At 51.8% G+C, this 16,589-nt stretch overlaps 1 protein-coding gene across 8 annotated transcripts in view; it reads right to left on the minus strand.

Annotated features, from left to right (window-relative positions):
* Nucleotides 1-16,589, minus strand: part of Exd (PBX homeobox extradenticle) — a 486,337-nt gene that overhangs the window by 225,067 nt on the left and 244,681 nt on the right. For all 8 annotated transcript variants that reach the window (XR_013324048.1, XR_013324046.1, XM_077706727.1 and 5 more), the window contains one exon: nt 4,830-5,077. Coding sequence is in view for 6 of the 8 variants with exons in the window: in XM_077706719.1 (XP_077562845.1) it covers nt 4,830-5,077 (248 nt within the window). In the remaining 2 variants the exon portion in view is untranslated. The remainder of the gene's footprint in view (nt 1-4,829; nt 5,078-16,589) is intronic.

The raw sequence follows: 16,589 nt of genomic DNA on the forward strand, positions 1-16,589 counted from the left end.
AAGCTGCATGAAATGCTAAAATGAAATAAAAGTGTAAACTGACCGCTGCACTGGCCCGTGGCTGAGTGGTCTGGAGCGCTAGGTATGTTATTTTGCAAGTTGCAAGTTTCGTTTTCTGCCGATGTTTTCTGCCATTTTTGGGCCGTAACGTTCACTGCTCCACGACAGAGTTCGCAGAACGCGCGCAGAGTGACACTGACGCGCTAGCGAGTTCTCGTTGGCGTGCTGTTGCCTTAAGCACCGACTGCTTGCGGGCAGTGGGCACAGGCCAGAATCAACAGACCCTTGGTTTGGTGCGGACACGCTTTTTACGATACGGGCATGAGTGAAGCAAGCTCCAAATATGGGGGAAAAGCGCATAGCATTTGAGCGTCTGCGGGGTCCCGGAGGGCGTTCATCCACTGCGTAGGCCTCGGCTAGTGATTACTACGATTCCAAGCTGCCCTGGGAGGCTTATTTTAGGCATTTTACAGCCGACAACATGGCAGAAGCGCGGTGCGACGATTACCGAGATATCGAGAATGCCCATCCAACGATGCCGTCGGATGTCAAGCATGTTTTTTTTACAGAACCGAAACCTAAACTTGTTTGAATGCTAATTTTGGACATCGTCCAATCACGGTGCATCTCCTCCCGTAGCAAGAAAAACTACCATGCGCGGCCGCCGCAAACCGCGCATGGTAGTTTTTCTTCTTTCGCGCTTTATAAAGTAATTACCGACTTATCAACCGGATAAACGATGAAAAGTGTGTTAATTTGAGCCAGTCTACGCAGTGCAAGCAAAAACGGGAGCTTGACAAATTCACTTCAGTGTCCCTTTAAGAACGACAACGCAAGTGGCCCCTGCGACTCCTCACCGTACCCGCTGTGCCTCCGCGCGGCGCAAAATACTCGCCTTAATGCAGTATTTTGAACGCGAAACGAGTCGTTTCCATGATTTTTCGGACTTAATCTGGTTATAAATTACTGCAGCGACGGAAAAGAAACTAGGCGAGAAAAAGCAGAGAATGCCACGCATTAACCGCAATCTCTTCAAAACGCCCGCACGCGTTGACGTCCGCGTCCGTCGCTTCGGAGGGAGTAATACACCACATGAGCTATCGCCGTCTTTAACTTCTACCCGAGTGTAGTTCAGTTAGACCTACTGTGCCGACCCCTCTACTTTTTGCGGGAAAAAACGGTAGGTGTACGGGTGGGCGGTATAGGGGCGTCCGCGGTGCGAACCCCTGCCTCCTGTAACAGAAACAACACATGCGGAGATCGCAGCAGTTCCTGCCACGACAGAACAGAAATCTGAGCAGTGATTCTCGTATCACGCGGATGCCCAAAGCGCACTACCCTCAGGGAAAATCAACCGAGACCTCGGAACCACTTCCCCACGCCGTACCGTCGTTCGATGGAATCTGCAGAATAGCGGCCACGTGTGACCCCCGTCTGTGCCAGAATACACCGGGAACGGGTGCTTCTGGGGGTTCGTAATTGAACAACGATCCCGCTTTGCGCGCAACGCCCCCTGGGCAGCAGCGTGGGACGCACCATAACCGTGACTGAGGCATAGTTTGGGCGGGACACCATGCGACGGCTGGCAGTGCACGCGTCGTGAGGCCCGGCAGCAGCCCGGGCGAGAGAGGCCCAGTAATGCGCCGCCGTCGTGGCCTCGCTGTATTCCGCCAAGAAAGCCGGAGGCCCGAATTAGGCTCGCGCTGCCAAGAGCGCGCAAGAGCCCGCAAGCACATCGCTTCCGCAGCTCATTGCCAAAGCCATCGTTGGCGACGGCGGCGATTCGTCTCGGCGCAGCCGAAGCCGCCGCGCGGTAGCCCTAGTTGAGACCCCTCTCTGCGCCTATTCGCTCGAGCGCAGTCACCGCCGTCGCGGCGCTGCCATGTTCGATAATGCATACACGCATATTTTATGGGGCACGCAATAATATCGCGCGGGGAAATTGCGGGAGCGACGCAAGCGAGCGAGGCGTATATTCGCGCGCGGCGAAGCGCGAGCGGCGCACGCCCAACGGTGGACTGCGTGAACCCGACGGACGGATGAGCAGAAAACCGCCGCTACCCTTCTTACCCTTCGCCGGGCGGCGGAGTCAATTACGCGATGCCTCCGCGCACGATCCGGTTTCCGGAGACAGCGACGGAAATATCGCCGCCGTTCGGCTCCTCGGCTTCCCCATCTTTTATTCCATTTTCTCGCAGCCCCGCGACCCCCGACGAGGTCCCCGTTTTTGCCCCATTCGCCAATCGAAGCGACAAAGAAACCGAACGGGTCCCCCGAGCTGCAAACTTCGGCCATTTCCGCAGCCCGCAGAAATGCGCCCAAAACTCTCATCACACTTGGGCCGCCCTCGCCGCAGGCGCGTGCTCAAAGGGGGACGCAGGAGAGATGGGGCGTAAACGGGAGACGCCGAGGAACCGCGCAACGATGGAGCAGAACCTCCGGCTGGCTTAGACTGCCGCCTCAAAGCAGAAGAAATCACGAGACAGGATCGATTTTGCGGGAAAAAACGCAACGTAAAGGCACGTCTACACTCTCTCATCAGCCAAACATGACGAAGATCGACGAATCGCAGTAAAACGGCTCCGGTACTTCGGGCCGCAATAGCTGCAGAGGCCCACCCAAGTTAATTAGCGCATTTCCTGCTACCTGCACCAGGACGTGTAGCCGTTACAGGCTATACACGTGTAAATGCAGTACGCCATCGCAGCCTACCTCGGAACGAAAGCGCGCAGCTATTCCCTTACTCCCCTTTATTCTTTTACTGATTCCGTGTTCCCCCCTTGCATTTTACAGTCACGAGAAGCCGAACTCAGTTTAGCCTGTCGATGTGGGCACGAATGCACGGCAAGCGAGGGCACAGCAGCCGCCAAGACCGACGAACAGCCAGCCCCACCACGATTTGGGTGCTGTGTGACGCGTACATGACGGCCGCGCCGTTTCTTGCCGCTTGCAAGGTCTTTGCTAGAGAGGAATCTGCCTGTCGCGGGCCCGCCTGGGAACCTTGTGCGGTGTGTGAATCAAATGGGCAGCTCTGTGCGTGCGAATGGGACTTGACCACTGGTCTCCGCAAGGGATTTTCTCCGCTCCTTTAAGCCCGTCGGCTGTGTAACCGCGAGCGTTGTAAATAAACGTCAAAAAAATTGTATTTTGCGTTCAAACACGCTCACCTGAACCCCTTCCCAGAATCCGGCGATCGGCGAAGAGATTAGGGGTAAACCACCTTGACAGTCGCCGTGGTCGACATGCATTCAGCTGCACTGCATAGCACCTCTAAGTATTTCCTTTTCTGTGCTCGGCAATACCATTCACGATAGCCTACATTATTAAAGCATTATTTCAGTAGCCACAAGGCCATTTTCCGGCGGTGCCAATCCTCAGCAACAGAACCCCCCCCCCCCCCCCCCCCCCCCCCAGAAAAAAAAGAAAAAAAAAAAAAAAAGAAACACAAGTTCCTTGGCTACATTAGTTCCTGGATATATCCGTAACGACCTGCTGTATATGGCTGGGTAAGACGAGCTCGACACTGTGTTCTTTTTCCTTTCGTCAGAATATAGCGTGATTATTTTGTACCTGAAGCCGCTAAGAGAAACACGTTTTGGTGGAGAGTATAACTTATTCGCGACGCAACTTTTCGCCGCCTCTTTGCTGCCGGATACGGTAATTTGCGGAGCCGCAAGACCACAGTGCCTGGCCGTGCCGATGCTTAGCTGGCCCTAACCGCGGTTATATAACGTGATATTAGGGCTTGTTGGCGATTCATCTTCGACTAAAGTGCCCAGCGCAAAGAAAATAAAATGGGGTCTTGCGACAGATTCCCCTCTGCACAGGATTGCGAAGCTATGCTTGGACGCGTCCCCATGATTGCAATGCAGGCTACGTCGTCGTCTGTAAAACCCTGCGATGTCGAAAGGACGAGAGAAGACGTTGACGTAAGAAGCAAGACAAGCCAGAAATAACGAGTGAAAAGGGATGGGTTAACCGACCAGGCAAGGGAAGAAGAAGAGTCAGAGTAGCCGCCACCTCCTAAAAGCAACGTTTTCTGGCTTTGAGGAGCCAAGAGAGACCGGATATGGAGGCTTCTAGGGCGCTTCCCGTCTGGAAACTGCGTCAGAACCGTGATTCAGATCTCGAGCGAGGTCAGGACTCGAGGTTCGAATCCGGCAGGCCCACACTCTCCTCATCGCCTGCCCAGTGACTACTTCCAGCCCGCACGGACCTCGCTGGCTGGAAAATATCTATTTCGGAACTGCACAATGCTCCCGTCGAGAAAAAGTGAGTTGTTACAGCTTAGCGATGATGGTCGGAGAGGATCTACCCTATACACTACACTGCCCACTTTCAACGTCGTCGGAATCCAAATTTTCAAGCGAGGAATTCGCTCACTATACAGCTCTAGTCTGGAGGCCACTCTCGAACAAAAAACCCCGGCTGTGAAATGGGCGTCTTTTTGGATCTGTGGCCACGGCCACAGATAATGCGCGAACAGAGAAAACTCCCAACACTATAGTCCGCAATCGACCGTTCACTTCTAAAACAGCGCCAGCGTTTCGTTTAGTTCGTATATTTATACATTTAGAATGAAAAAAAAAAAAAAAAGCCGTCCACCACAGTGGAATAGGCTCCCAGCAGAGTCAAAAAAAGGAAAGAGCCATGATGAGGCAGCCAGGAGCATAACCGAGTGTGACTGGATGCCACTGAGAGTCAAATAGTTCACGGTGAAATTCGCTGCCACCCCTGCGTATAGATCATCGAGCGAGCAACTCGATATCGAGATGGCAAATGTGCAGCGGCTACCTTTCCGGGAAAGAGAGGAAAAAGGGGCCGCTCACCTGCTCGTACTTCTCGAGCTCCTGGTGGTAGATCTGGCGGATCTGGGCGAGCTTGGCCCGGTAGTCGGAGTGCTCGATGGCGTTCTCGGGCTGTCCGCCCGCCGAGGCGGCGGCTGATGCGTTGGCCGCCGCGCCGGCACCGCCGCCCTTCTCGGGGCCCGCCACACCCTCGGCGATCAGCATGTTGTCCAGCCGCATGAGCTGCGGGTCCGGGGGCTCCTCTTCTTGCGTGTTCCGTAAGCTCAGCACTGCGAGGGGAAAGAACAGAAGGAGGACGCCGTTACAGCCCGACCTTCGGCAGACTCCTTTTCGTTCACGTTTGCGTGCACCGAGAGCTAGGCAGTGCCCCGAAACCAAAGTCTAGAACCAGCAGCTTGGGCTCCTTCGGGAGTGGTGCTAACCCGGTGACCCAACTGTGAACCATTGAAGTGACCTTTCATCGCGGAACACTGCACAAAGCCAGGCCGGTTGATCCGCAAAGGTTCAGCTTCAGAGACAAGCAGTGCTCCCATGTGGCTTCGGAAATTTCGGTGGACGGGCGAAGAAGCTTCGTCTATTCATTGCATTCTTAGTCCTTCATGACGATATAATAATTCTTATACTTAATTTCCTCATCCACTGAATAATGTAGTCGCAGAAAGCATTTATTACTTTTATTTTACTTTAAGTATGGAAAAAAGAATACACGAAAAAAAAAACTATGGTTGATTCTTCTGTTATAGGAGGAATCATCACTAAAGTAAAATGTGCACCGAAATCTGCAGGTGAGCATGATTTGCGAATCGGCGGCTGTCTTGTGGGTGTGCTTGGCGAGCGACCTCCTGCTGGGGCGTCGCTTCGGCAAAGGTGCACTGGCGCCATTTCCGTGACGGATATGACGTCAGTGAAATCTTGGGGTATCGCGGCATAAAGCACTTTCGTGTGAAAATATAAAATCTAAAAACGAACAACCTTAAGTAGTACTAAAGGTTGCTTCTCCGCGCAATAAGACCCTGTGTGCAGGGGTGCACCCTTTACAGGACGCTTGCACGTTGTACTGGGGTCACTTCCGTGACGGATATGACGTCAGCGAAATCTTCGTGTATCCGGCAATAAAACCCTTTCCTGTTAAAATGGTATAACGATGACGCGTTGGAAAGCAATAGCCACGAATGACGGTACCATTGCTGCTTTTATGAGCAAAATGATTACGTTTCTCGGCGGGTTGTGGGCCATTACGTTGTGATCATACATACGCTGGGCATAATTGTCACGAAGCCATGGCGCGAGCAATTCGTGTCGGGCTGCCGTAAACGAAGCGGATGACGGGGGCAACGAAGCCGGGCCCCACAAGAGGCGAAAGTGCACGTGGTGAGCGCAAGAGGCGTCGCCTCCGCAACCGACTTGGCACGCGATGCGGCCATGCTTGACAAGCCCATCGCTGCGAATCAAGCTCTGCGACACCAACACGCCGAAAACGGAAGGAACCGCGCGCGCCAGGGAGCGGGCAGATTCCCCAATTTTACGCGCGACGAAAAGCGACAAAAACAAAAGAGCGCGTCGCCGTTAAGAACAGGCTGCATCGAACGCCGGAGAGCTCTTAGCCGCGCCGTTAGTCAGCCTGATGGGCTCAAGAAAGCAGAGCACACGGCCGCGTGGAATTGCATCCCCGCTTTTAGCAGCGCTAAGAAAACGCACTGGCGCGTTCACACGAACAGGGCGGCTGGAAAAGGCGCGTAAACCACGGCGCGTGCACGCACAGCGGGCGGGAGGCTTTAAGGGAGGAAGCAAACAGGCACAGAAGGCGCCGGGATGACACCGCGGAGGAGCGGCCGGCGAACACGGAAGCAGCGGGCGATGCGCGGCCAAGTTTGCGCCAAGAATACGGCCGGGAAGCGATTAGCGGCGAAACTTTTTAATTACCCCCGCCGCCGCACAAAAGGGGGAGCAGCCTCGGTCGACGCTTAAGGAACGCCTCGATTCACGAGGGGCCCGCGCTGGTATTAGCCACGGAGTCACGGCGCCGCACTGCGGTGTGCAAACGGGGCTTTCAAAGCGGCGGTGGGTGCTGCCAACAAATGGGTGCCGCATTTGCCGGAACACTAGAGTCCTGTCACATTCCACACGGGTTCTTTGCCATTGTAGCATCGAGAACATTGCGCTTTTGGCGCGAAATACTGCACCGCGCGCACTCGCTTGACTACGGAAATAAAGAGAGGACTTGGGCGAAGCACGCAGCTGCACAACTTCTTTACACCCTCATATCCTAAACCGTGTGTAGTACAGGTGTAATGAGGTTGGTGGGAGTTCATCACGTCTTCTTGAACACGACCGTGTTCGGTTCACCGATACAAGAAGATTTCGATGACGTCATATCCGTCACGGAAGTGACGCCAAAACAACAAAGCAAGCGGCCTGTAAAGTGTGCACCCCTGCACACAGGGTCGTCTTGCGGGGAAGCAACCTTTAGTACTAAATGGTACGAACAACCTTAATGAAAATGAGGATAGATGCAGAAATGCAGAACAAACAAATGCAGACATAGGTACAATAGGAGGAAATAATTTGAATAATGAGCAGTTAAAGATCATCGCTGACAGATTGGAAGATGAAATCAATAAATACCCAGGCAAAAATTGGGATTACGACGAAATGATTGCGTTCATAAAGAGTAAGATGAATGAAGCAAAGGAACGAAACCGATGGAAAGGGAAGAGAAAGCCGAGAAGCTCGTGGAATAAGGAAATAAAAGAGGCTATTGACCAGCGAAGAAAGGCGTCGAGAGAACATAGAGAAGCAAAAAGAACTGGTATGGAACCGGAGGTAGTGAAGGAGAAGTGGGATGTCTACCGTGGGAAAAAACTAGAAGTGCAGAAAATGGTGCAAGCAAAGATCAAGCAGAAAAGCGAACAATGGATGACAGAAATACGGAAGAAGGACACAAGCGCATCCAAGAAGTTTTGGAACCATGTAAAATCACTAAGCTCAAAAAACGATACCCAGCAAAAATTCCTGATTGATGAGGAGGGGGAACATTTAGAAGAAGAGCACGCATTGGCGCATATTCATCGAGTGATTAGTGAGAAGTTTAGGACAATAGTGGTAGGGAAACCTGCACCGATAACATCAGCGCCACAAAAGACTGCGGAAAGGGAAATAAGTTTGAGCAACCTTGATTGGAAAAAAGCAGAGCAAAAGGTTTCCCCCCAGACAGCAGTGGGCCCGGACGGAATACCAATGCAACTGATAAAACTACTTGGACCTAAAAGTAAGGAATCGTTTATGAGGGCAATAGATAAGGTGATAGAAACCAAACAAATACCAGAGGACTGGTTAGAAAGTAGGATGAATTTAATATATAAAGGCAGAGGAGACAAAGCCAGCATTGATTCATACAGACCACTCACAGTAACGTCAGTGGTGTATAGATTCATAATGCAGGCGATAAAATGAGAAATTCAAGCATGGATGGAAGAAAATGAAATACTTGGGGAACTGCAGAATGAATTTAGACAAGACAGGCGACTGGATGACAATCTGTTCGTGATAACGCAATGCATTGAAATTGCGAAAGCACAGAATAAACCACTATGGATTACGTTCTTGGACATTAAAGGGGCATATGACAACGTAAACAGAGAACGGCTGTGGAGAATGCTGAAACTCCAGGGATTAGATGACGAGTTAGTACAGTTCCTTATAGCAATCTATAAAGACAATAGAGTGCACCTTACTTGGGAAGGACAGAAATGCGCCCAGCAGGTCAACATCCATCGGGGACTGAAACAGGGATGCCCTTTGAGCCCAATACTGTTCATGCTTTACATGGCAGGGTTAGAAAAGAAACTGGAAGAAAGTCAAGTAGGGTTTAGCCTAACCCATATGCTGCAAGGCGAAGTGGTACAACAGCATATTCCGGGAATGTTATACGCAGACGACATTGTTCTTTTAGCTGATAACCAAACCGATATGCAGCGGCTAATAAATATTTGCGGCCAGGAAGCCACTGACCTCCGGTTAAATTTCAGTGCAGAAAAATCGGGAATAATGGTTTTCAATGACGCTACCACCGACGTAGTGTCTATCCAGGAAGGCGAATTACCTAGAGTGAAGGAATATAAATATTTGGGAGTGTGGATAAACGAAGGGGATAACTACTTAAGTACTCACGAGGAGCAACTTAAGGTTAAGGGAAAGCGAAACGCAGCTATAATGAAGCATAGAGCTCTGTGGGGGTATAACAAATATGAAGTAGTAAGAGGAATGTGGAAAGGAGTAGTGGTTCCGGGTCTCACGTTTGCGAATGCAAACTTAAAATCAGACGTTCTATCAGGCCTTGAAGTAAACCAGAGAACGGTAGGACGTTTGGCCTTAGGCGCGCATGGAAAAACAACTAACGAAGCAGTTCAGGGAGATATGGGCTGGGCGTCGTTTGAAGTTAGAGAAGCTCAGAGTAAAATATGTTTTGAGATGAGGTTGAGGGCAATGGATCAACGAAGGTGGGCAGCTAAGGTTTTTAGGTACCTATACTTGAAAAGCGTGGATACGCAGTGGTTAAGAAAGACTAGAAGGCTAACGATGAAATACGGAAAGAACAGTGGGGAATCCAAAACAGCCAAGGTAACCAAAAAAGAGGCAAAGCAGATTGAAACGAATAAATGGAGGGAAAAAATGGAGGCTAAAACGTCGTTAGAGATGTACAGGGCTGAGAAGATGAACATCAGAAAGGAAAATTTCTACGATCATTCCCAGGGCAGTGCTTTGCTTTTTGAGGCTAGAGCAGGTTGCCTGCGAACTAAGAGTTTTGTGGGGAAGTATTCACAAAATGATGGGGTATGCGTGGTCTGCGGAAAAGAAACAGAAACTATGCGGCACATAGTGTTAGAATGTGAGGGTATCCATTCGAATCTACATGAATAGAATATTGGGCTTTCAGAAGCCCTAGGATTTAAGGGTATCAGAGAGGAAGTTAACTTCAAGGCTGTCGAGGGGACGAAAAGAAGATTAGAATGCTGGTGGACGAAAAGCAGAGAGGGGAATATTGCCTAGGACAGTTACCACCTGTAACAGGGAAAAGAAAGTATTTCGGGCCTAATAAGCGTTAGTGCCTGCCCTAAGCAGCGCTAGTATTAAACCAAGAGTGTAAAACATGGTTATATCAGTCCTTTTTGGTAAGATGACATGTCATCACCCCGCTTCAAAGGGGAAACCAATAGGAATCATCATCATCATCATCATCATCGGTACGTTATACTTAGGGTTATACGTTTTCGGGTTTTATGTTTTAACACGAGAGTGCTTTCTGCCGCGATACCCCAAGATTTCCCTACGTCATATCCGTCACGGAAATGACGCCAGTACACCTTTGCCGAAGCGACCCGCCAGAAGGACGTCGCTCGCCAAGCACACCCACAAGACAGCCGCCGACCCGCAAATCATGCTCAGCTGCAGATTTTGCTGCACATTTTACTTTAGTGTTCTACTTTTTTAGTGTTTTAGTGCTTTACTGTTTTAGTGTTTTACTTTAGTGTTTTTCCTCCTATAACAAAGGAATCAACCAGTTTTTTTTTCTTAGGTTCCCCCCAACACTCTCACTTGTAGCTTTACACCCATTTTGAGTGGCAGAAAGGGTGGTGACCGAATGCAACACCCTCGGTTTTCTGTAGGGTGTTTAAAGGTTGTGGAATGGGTGTCTTATTTGATTACAGCGATGATTATTAAGGTGTATGCCTACTTTTAAACATTCTGAGGTACAAAACATCTCTCCTTCTAACTCATTGATTGTGGAACATAAAAAACTCCACCGGCGGAGTTTTTCAAGGGGGGCCGTCCTTTCAGAGCAGTACGCCCCGCTTCATATTTAGATCAAATTATCGTTGTCCTAATACGCATTCGTTGTTATGTTAGGCAATAATTATGCGGCCCATCAATCAATGGTAGCCCTAAAAATTCTGTTGTTAGTACTGATGAAACTTAAAAAGTGAGTCGTGAGTCAAGCAGGATAACACGATTTAAAGATTTTTGCATATGTATGATCCGCTCGTATGAAGACGAACGAATTTCGTTTGAGAGGCATGGAACAATAATGCCCCGAATCATGGGCGTCCGCAGGGGGGTGCTACAGCCCACCGACTCTAGCAAATGACTTTCCTCTGTTGGCTATAAAAGCAAGGAGAGCAGACGTACTTTTACGGTAACGCAAATATATACTCGCTCTCGCCAGGGATCCGGGTGGCTTTCTTGGTCGATTTATTTATCGTCCAAGTGTGACTGTTGTGTACGTTGAATTACGTATCGTGCTGCGCGCTCAGCCGATGCCCATTGCTACGCCCACACCGTTATGTTAGGATGTTCAGAAGCCCCCCCCCCCCCTTCTTAACAAAGCTTTTAAAGGCGTGTGCCGTGGGGGCAAGATTTTTACTCCATTTATGCCCAATAAGGGCACAAAAAAAGTTTAGTGTGTGTATACGCTAGGCCAGAAAACGGGAGGCAAACAAAAATGGCGTCACGGGGGCACAAAGTGAAGACAGGCAGAACAAAAATTTCGTTACCCTTTTCAGGAAACTAACCTATGCTTCTTCAGTGCACTTTGCAGGAAAACTAACTTACGCGTAAGATACCTCATTTTCGTGATAAACAGAGATACCCTTCGAAGGTACGCCTATGCCTGTACGCATAGCGGAGTCCCTTCACGCAAGTTCTGGCGGTGGAACCAACTGTGTTCACTCGGCAGTTCGCAGAGATTCGGGCATAAGGAAAAGAGGCCGCGTGAAAGACTGGCCGAAGTGGCCCACACTAGACAAGCACGCAAAACGCGAGAGCGCGGCAAAGGATTTCATTTCGTCCTTTCACGCACGCTTTTACTTGTTTGACCGCCATAAGCGTCCAGCGCTGTGCGGTGTCCGGTGTAAGCGCTATCGAGCAATATCCGCTTGAACTCTGTCCCATGGCTCACCGGCAATAACGTGCAGCGCAAAAAGGCACGGCACGGAAGGTTGAGGAACACCGTGACGGTGAAAAACAGCGCGCAGGTATTGAAGCACGACGCAGCATGCTCGCTTCGTCCGCTTGTGCCCGTGTTCGGGCTTTCAAGGGAAGCCCGATTTACACCGCTTGTTGACGAACACTGGCGCAGTTCCGTACGTGTTCCCGCACCGTTCATGTTGCGCTGAGCGTTACTCTTAATGAATCAACTAGACCTCCACAAAGCTACCGTTACGGCCTTTGTGTGCTTACAGGTTACAACAGCGAACTCAAAACAGCTTCAACGCTCACACGTCCATCCATCTACGGTTGGAAACAAACGTTCATCCACAGGGACAACTTTGCCCTAGCTCACATCGATTAATGCCCACAACCAGGCGCAGCTCGGCAACCTCAGCACGTCGGAAGATTGCGGGGCCCAACTGATTTATAAGCATACGCTGCTAAACTTGGCATACATGTTTCCCCACGGGGAGATGTATAATCAAGCTGCCCCTTTATAGGCGCGCACTGAGAGGGCAGCGAAGAGTTTCGAAACCCCGCTTGGCGAGAGGCCTGTTGGGAAACGGCGATGACAGAAATCCGACGGAGGATGTTCCCGGTATTGTGGCGCGCAAATGGTGAGCCACGTACGCCTGAAAGGCCCGTATACGTTGGAGCAGAGGCGACAACGCTGGCGCCTCTTACCGCCACAGTTGCCGCCTCGAACACTGGCAGTGGTCGGAATACATTTGGGATGTCTAGGTTCGCCGAAGGAAACAGAAGCTCGTGCAAAGCTCGACGCGAGAGGGAATCGCGTAGCGTTAGAGCGGTAAACGTCAGCGGCGCTGCTTAGCACTGCAGTCAGGTTTCGCCGCACAGATTAAATTTTGCGGCCCACCAACCGGCCGGGGGGACATTCTGGTGCGGCGTGGGTTCTTGCCCCTGCGCCGCCCCGGCTGGCACACAGCGACGTCACAGACAAGGCCGGCACGCACAAGTGGCTCCGCAGACATGTTAAGCAACGAGCGGGGAGCAAAAACAAGAAGCGCTGACGTCATTCTGCCGCCACGCTCGGCGGCGCCAGGCATGCAAGCGCGACGACGGCGCGCCTGATTTGCATGACTGTGGTGGCGCGGCGACTTGGTCGCCACTGCGTCGGACTCCTATATTCAAACGGTCCCGGCACGGTCGGGAGGAAAAGGGCAATCCCAGTGCTGTACATCGCCGCGAAAATGGCAAGAACGAGTCCGGGGCGAGAGAGGAGCACTGCTTTGCCGGGACCATTAAAGAATATGAAGAAGAAGAAAAAAAAAAAAAAAAAAAAGGCAAGTCGTGCCGGGGCGCGAATTTATCGCCTTCAAAGCAGCGGTGTTTTCCGAGTCGGCAGTGTCGACAGGGCCCGTCGTCGTCAGCAGTATACACGGAGGACGACGGCGCAGCACAAAGAGAAGCCGGCTGCGTGCAACCATCATCCTTTGGATAGGGCGACCGCCGGCCCGGATTTGTGCGCTGCCGGCATTAATATATTCAAATGCGCGCCGCAAAGAGAAGGGCCGGCGGAGCCCCGGCTCAGCTACAAGAGGCGGGAGTTATTACCGCGCCGGCGCCTCGCCGAGTCAGTGCGGCAACAAAGGGATCCCCGCCCCTTCCGCACTTTCACAGCCTCGGCTAGGGGAATTCGGCTGGGCGACGCGTCGCCACGCAACTGGCAACCACCCAGGGTGGGCGAATGACGCAGCCACCGGCTATCCCGTCGGTTTCCAATGGCTCAATCCACCCTTCCCGCGAAAACCACGCCGGCACGCTCGAAATGACCAATTTGTGCTTCGGTTTGCCAGTATCATTCAACGAATTTGGCAGCAGGCATGGCGAGATATGCCGGGCCAAATGCCAGCACAAATAGAGAGGCAGGTGCAAAGAAATAAAAACTATTCACCAAACGCGGCCTGCAGCTCCCCCCCCCCCCCCCTCGTAAAACGTTAAAAACAAAAATGCCCGACCGTCGTTTCACTTTCGCAGTGGAGGAAGGTAGTCGCTAAATTCATAAGCACTCGAGTTGCGCACGCACCGCGGCTGGGCGGGGGTCATCAACATTAACGACGCGATAAATCTCCCCACGCACGAGTGCTCCGCCTGGCGCAATGCGCGTCCGGTCTCAGCGCCACTTCGACGCAGCCACTGCGCGGCCGATACACTGACACCGCGCCTCAGCCGCCGCCCTGACCCCGTCGGCTGAGTACAGCGGCGGCCAGTGAAGACGCCCGCCGCATTCCCTCGTCCAGCAAGGCGCTCCTTGGCAGCTAGCTACGACACCAAAGTGGTGCTTGGCAGGGAGGCACATTTGGGCCAGTTTTATCCGCTTCCAAGATGACGGAACAGCGCATACCGAGCCCAACTATTATGCTCCTTCCTAGCCCGCACGTCACTACAGGGCATCCCGAATGACTCTCTCGAATCTTGTTTGGTACAAAAACGGTAAAAAGTTTAAACGGTTCTACTTGGGCCGCCCACCTTACCGCAAGGGGCCTAGCAGCCAGTAAGAAAAGAGTGCACTCGGCGCCAAACTGCAGCTCCACTAAAAGAAGCTCGCGGATCAAACTCCGAAATCATCTGGTGGCATGACGCGGCGACACCTTACATCGATTCCTCGCCTGCAAAGAAGTTTCCGAGAAGTTATAACCGCCCGTTCGATCCGGACCCCGTTTTGGGCAAAACTTTTCCCATTTCGCGGCACACGAGTCAGCGATTCTCTGCCCCAATTGAGATCACTCCACAGGCGCGCACGTTGAGCTAAAGTAAAAAAGACTCGTAGGCTACAATCGATGTATTTTGTCCTGGTTTTTCTTTTTGTTTTGTTCAATCGGCGCACGTCTCTCAATGTTTCCCCAAACGAAAACAAGCATCTTCGGTTTCTATAGCACTATAGCGGATATTGATAGGAATTGCTTAGCGGCTTTTATCTGCGAAATGCGCGTTAGCTCGACAAGGCGCAACACGTCCTCTGCCTTGCCCTAGTTGTGTGTAGCATGGTTAGACTAGTTTCAACGCAGGCAGAAGTGCCAGTGTTACGATGGCTCTGTCGTAGTATAATATGAAATGAACGATGTGACAGCAGCGTGGCGCGGCCCTGCTAACTACGTAATTGGGCTTAAATTGTGACTACAAAGGACGCACAATAACTAACCATATCCGGACACATAAAACACAAATGTTTATGTGAAAGAAGAGGGACAAAGCAACATGGACAATTTTAACCCAACCTAACCAACAAATCTCGCCCAATTACAACCAACATTCCAGCTAGTTTTACCTGATTGTAGTATGCATGAACTTCCCTGGTTCGTTTTTGTACTGAAATACGCAGTACAAGGGTTTGGAAAAACGTTACTGCAAATACAGTAGCGGGAAATAGGAAGAATATTTCGGTGACGTTAACAAAAGGCCAGGAAATGTGAATCCATCCAAAGCATCATTTAGCCAGTGTGCGAGGAACCCAAAGCTTCCTTATTACATTTCTTTTGACGATGCCAAACCCATCGCCCGATTTCGGTCCACTTCACAGCTTGCGTCTCGGTACATTCAAAATACGCACCTTTATTGGGCGAGAGCCAAATTTCCAGAACCTATATTGCTTGTAACAGGAACGTAACTACAACTAGAGGTTGTTCGCGTCGTAATCTCTAGGAGGAAAAGACGCTGCACCCGACAAAAACGTGAAAAGTGCGCAAACTTGTTAACAACACACACACAAAGAGAGAGAGAAAAAAAAGGGGGGGGGGGGGGGGAGCAAGAAAAGGCGATGAATGTGGTGACTGCGGGCCGGTGATCGGAGGGATGAAGGCTCTCATCATAAGAAGTGCACAAGAGCAGCGACTGGGGGTCTCAGGATGGTAACGAGCAGGGCGTGCTGGGGAGTTCTGTGCAGTGCTGAGCGCGCGTGCATTACCCAAACGTGAGCGCAAGTACCCAGAGCTGTCCTCCGCCTACGTTCGATGCCCGAACGAACGCATTCGACACACAAGCGAGACTCGACTCTGGCGGGCTTCCGACACGACCCCAACCGAGGCGAGTGGTACACACGCAGCGGGGAATAACGGTTAACGCGGGGGTCAGCGTTCCCTGGCGCGGTGCACGCAAGTAGCGGGGCCTCGCGCGCACAAAGGCCAATGAAACGGCGCGAGCAGATCGGCCGTGTAGCGGACAGACGCCGCGGCGGCGGGCGCCGAGATAGGCCTCTAATGACCCCTGGGCGGCCACAAGCAGCCCCCTTTGGAAAGAGGCCCGGCGCCAAATCAAACTTCGATCCGATGAGCTCGAGAGCACCTAGGCCAACTCTCGGCGGCGCAATTCTTTCCCCCCCGCCGTGTCGTGGCCTGCTCGTCGTCCTCTGCTCTTTAAGGCGCTCTCGGGGGGAGCCAGCTCACATCAGCCCCCAGGTTTAGCCAACTCCGCATTACCCCGCGCTGCTCGATAATGGCCGCCGCGGAGAAGGCGGGTAATGCCGAGGGTACGCCGGCCCAATTCCGCTGATACGCGAAGATGCACCGCGGGCTTTTGATAGCGCGCGCGCGCGGGGGGGTCATCATCATCAGCACCATCTCCTCCTCTAGCTGGCTGCCAGCTGAGCGCTTCCCTGGAGGAGAGGATAGGGCAGTGGTCGGCAGCTGACGGGCGGGAGACAGAAGGTAGCAACCAAATCTCTCGAGGCACGCGATGCGCAATTTTCCCGTATGCCCAATTTTTCTCACCTTTTCAAGCAGACTGTTGACGTTACACATGTTCGGGGAAAAGAGTTTTGCTCAACCTGTGTTCCTG

The sequence above is a fragment of the Haemaphysalis longicornis genome, unplaced genomic scaffold, assembly GCF_048455015.1.
Source record: "Haemaphysalis longicornis isolate Haplotype H1 unplaced genomic scaffold, Haemaphysalis longicornis Haplotype H1 scaffold_1, whole genome shotgun sequence".
Taxonomy (NCBI): Eukaryota; Metazoa; Arthropoda; class Arachnida; order Ixodida; family Ixodidae; genus Haemaphysalis; species Haemaphysalis longicornis.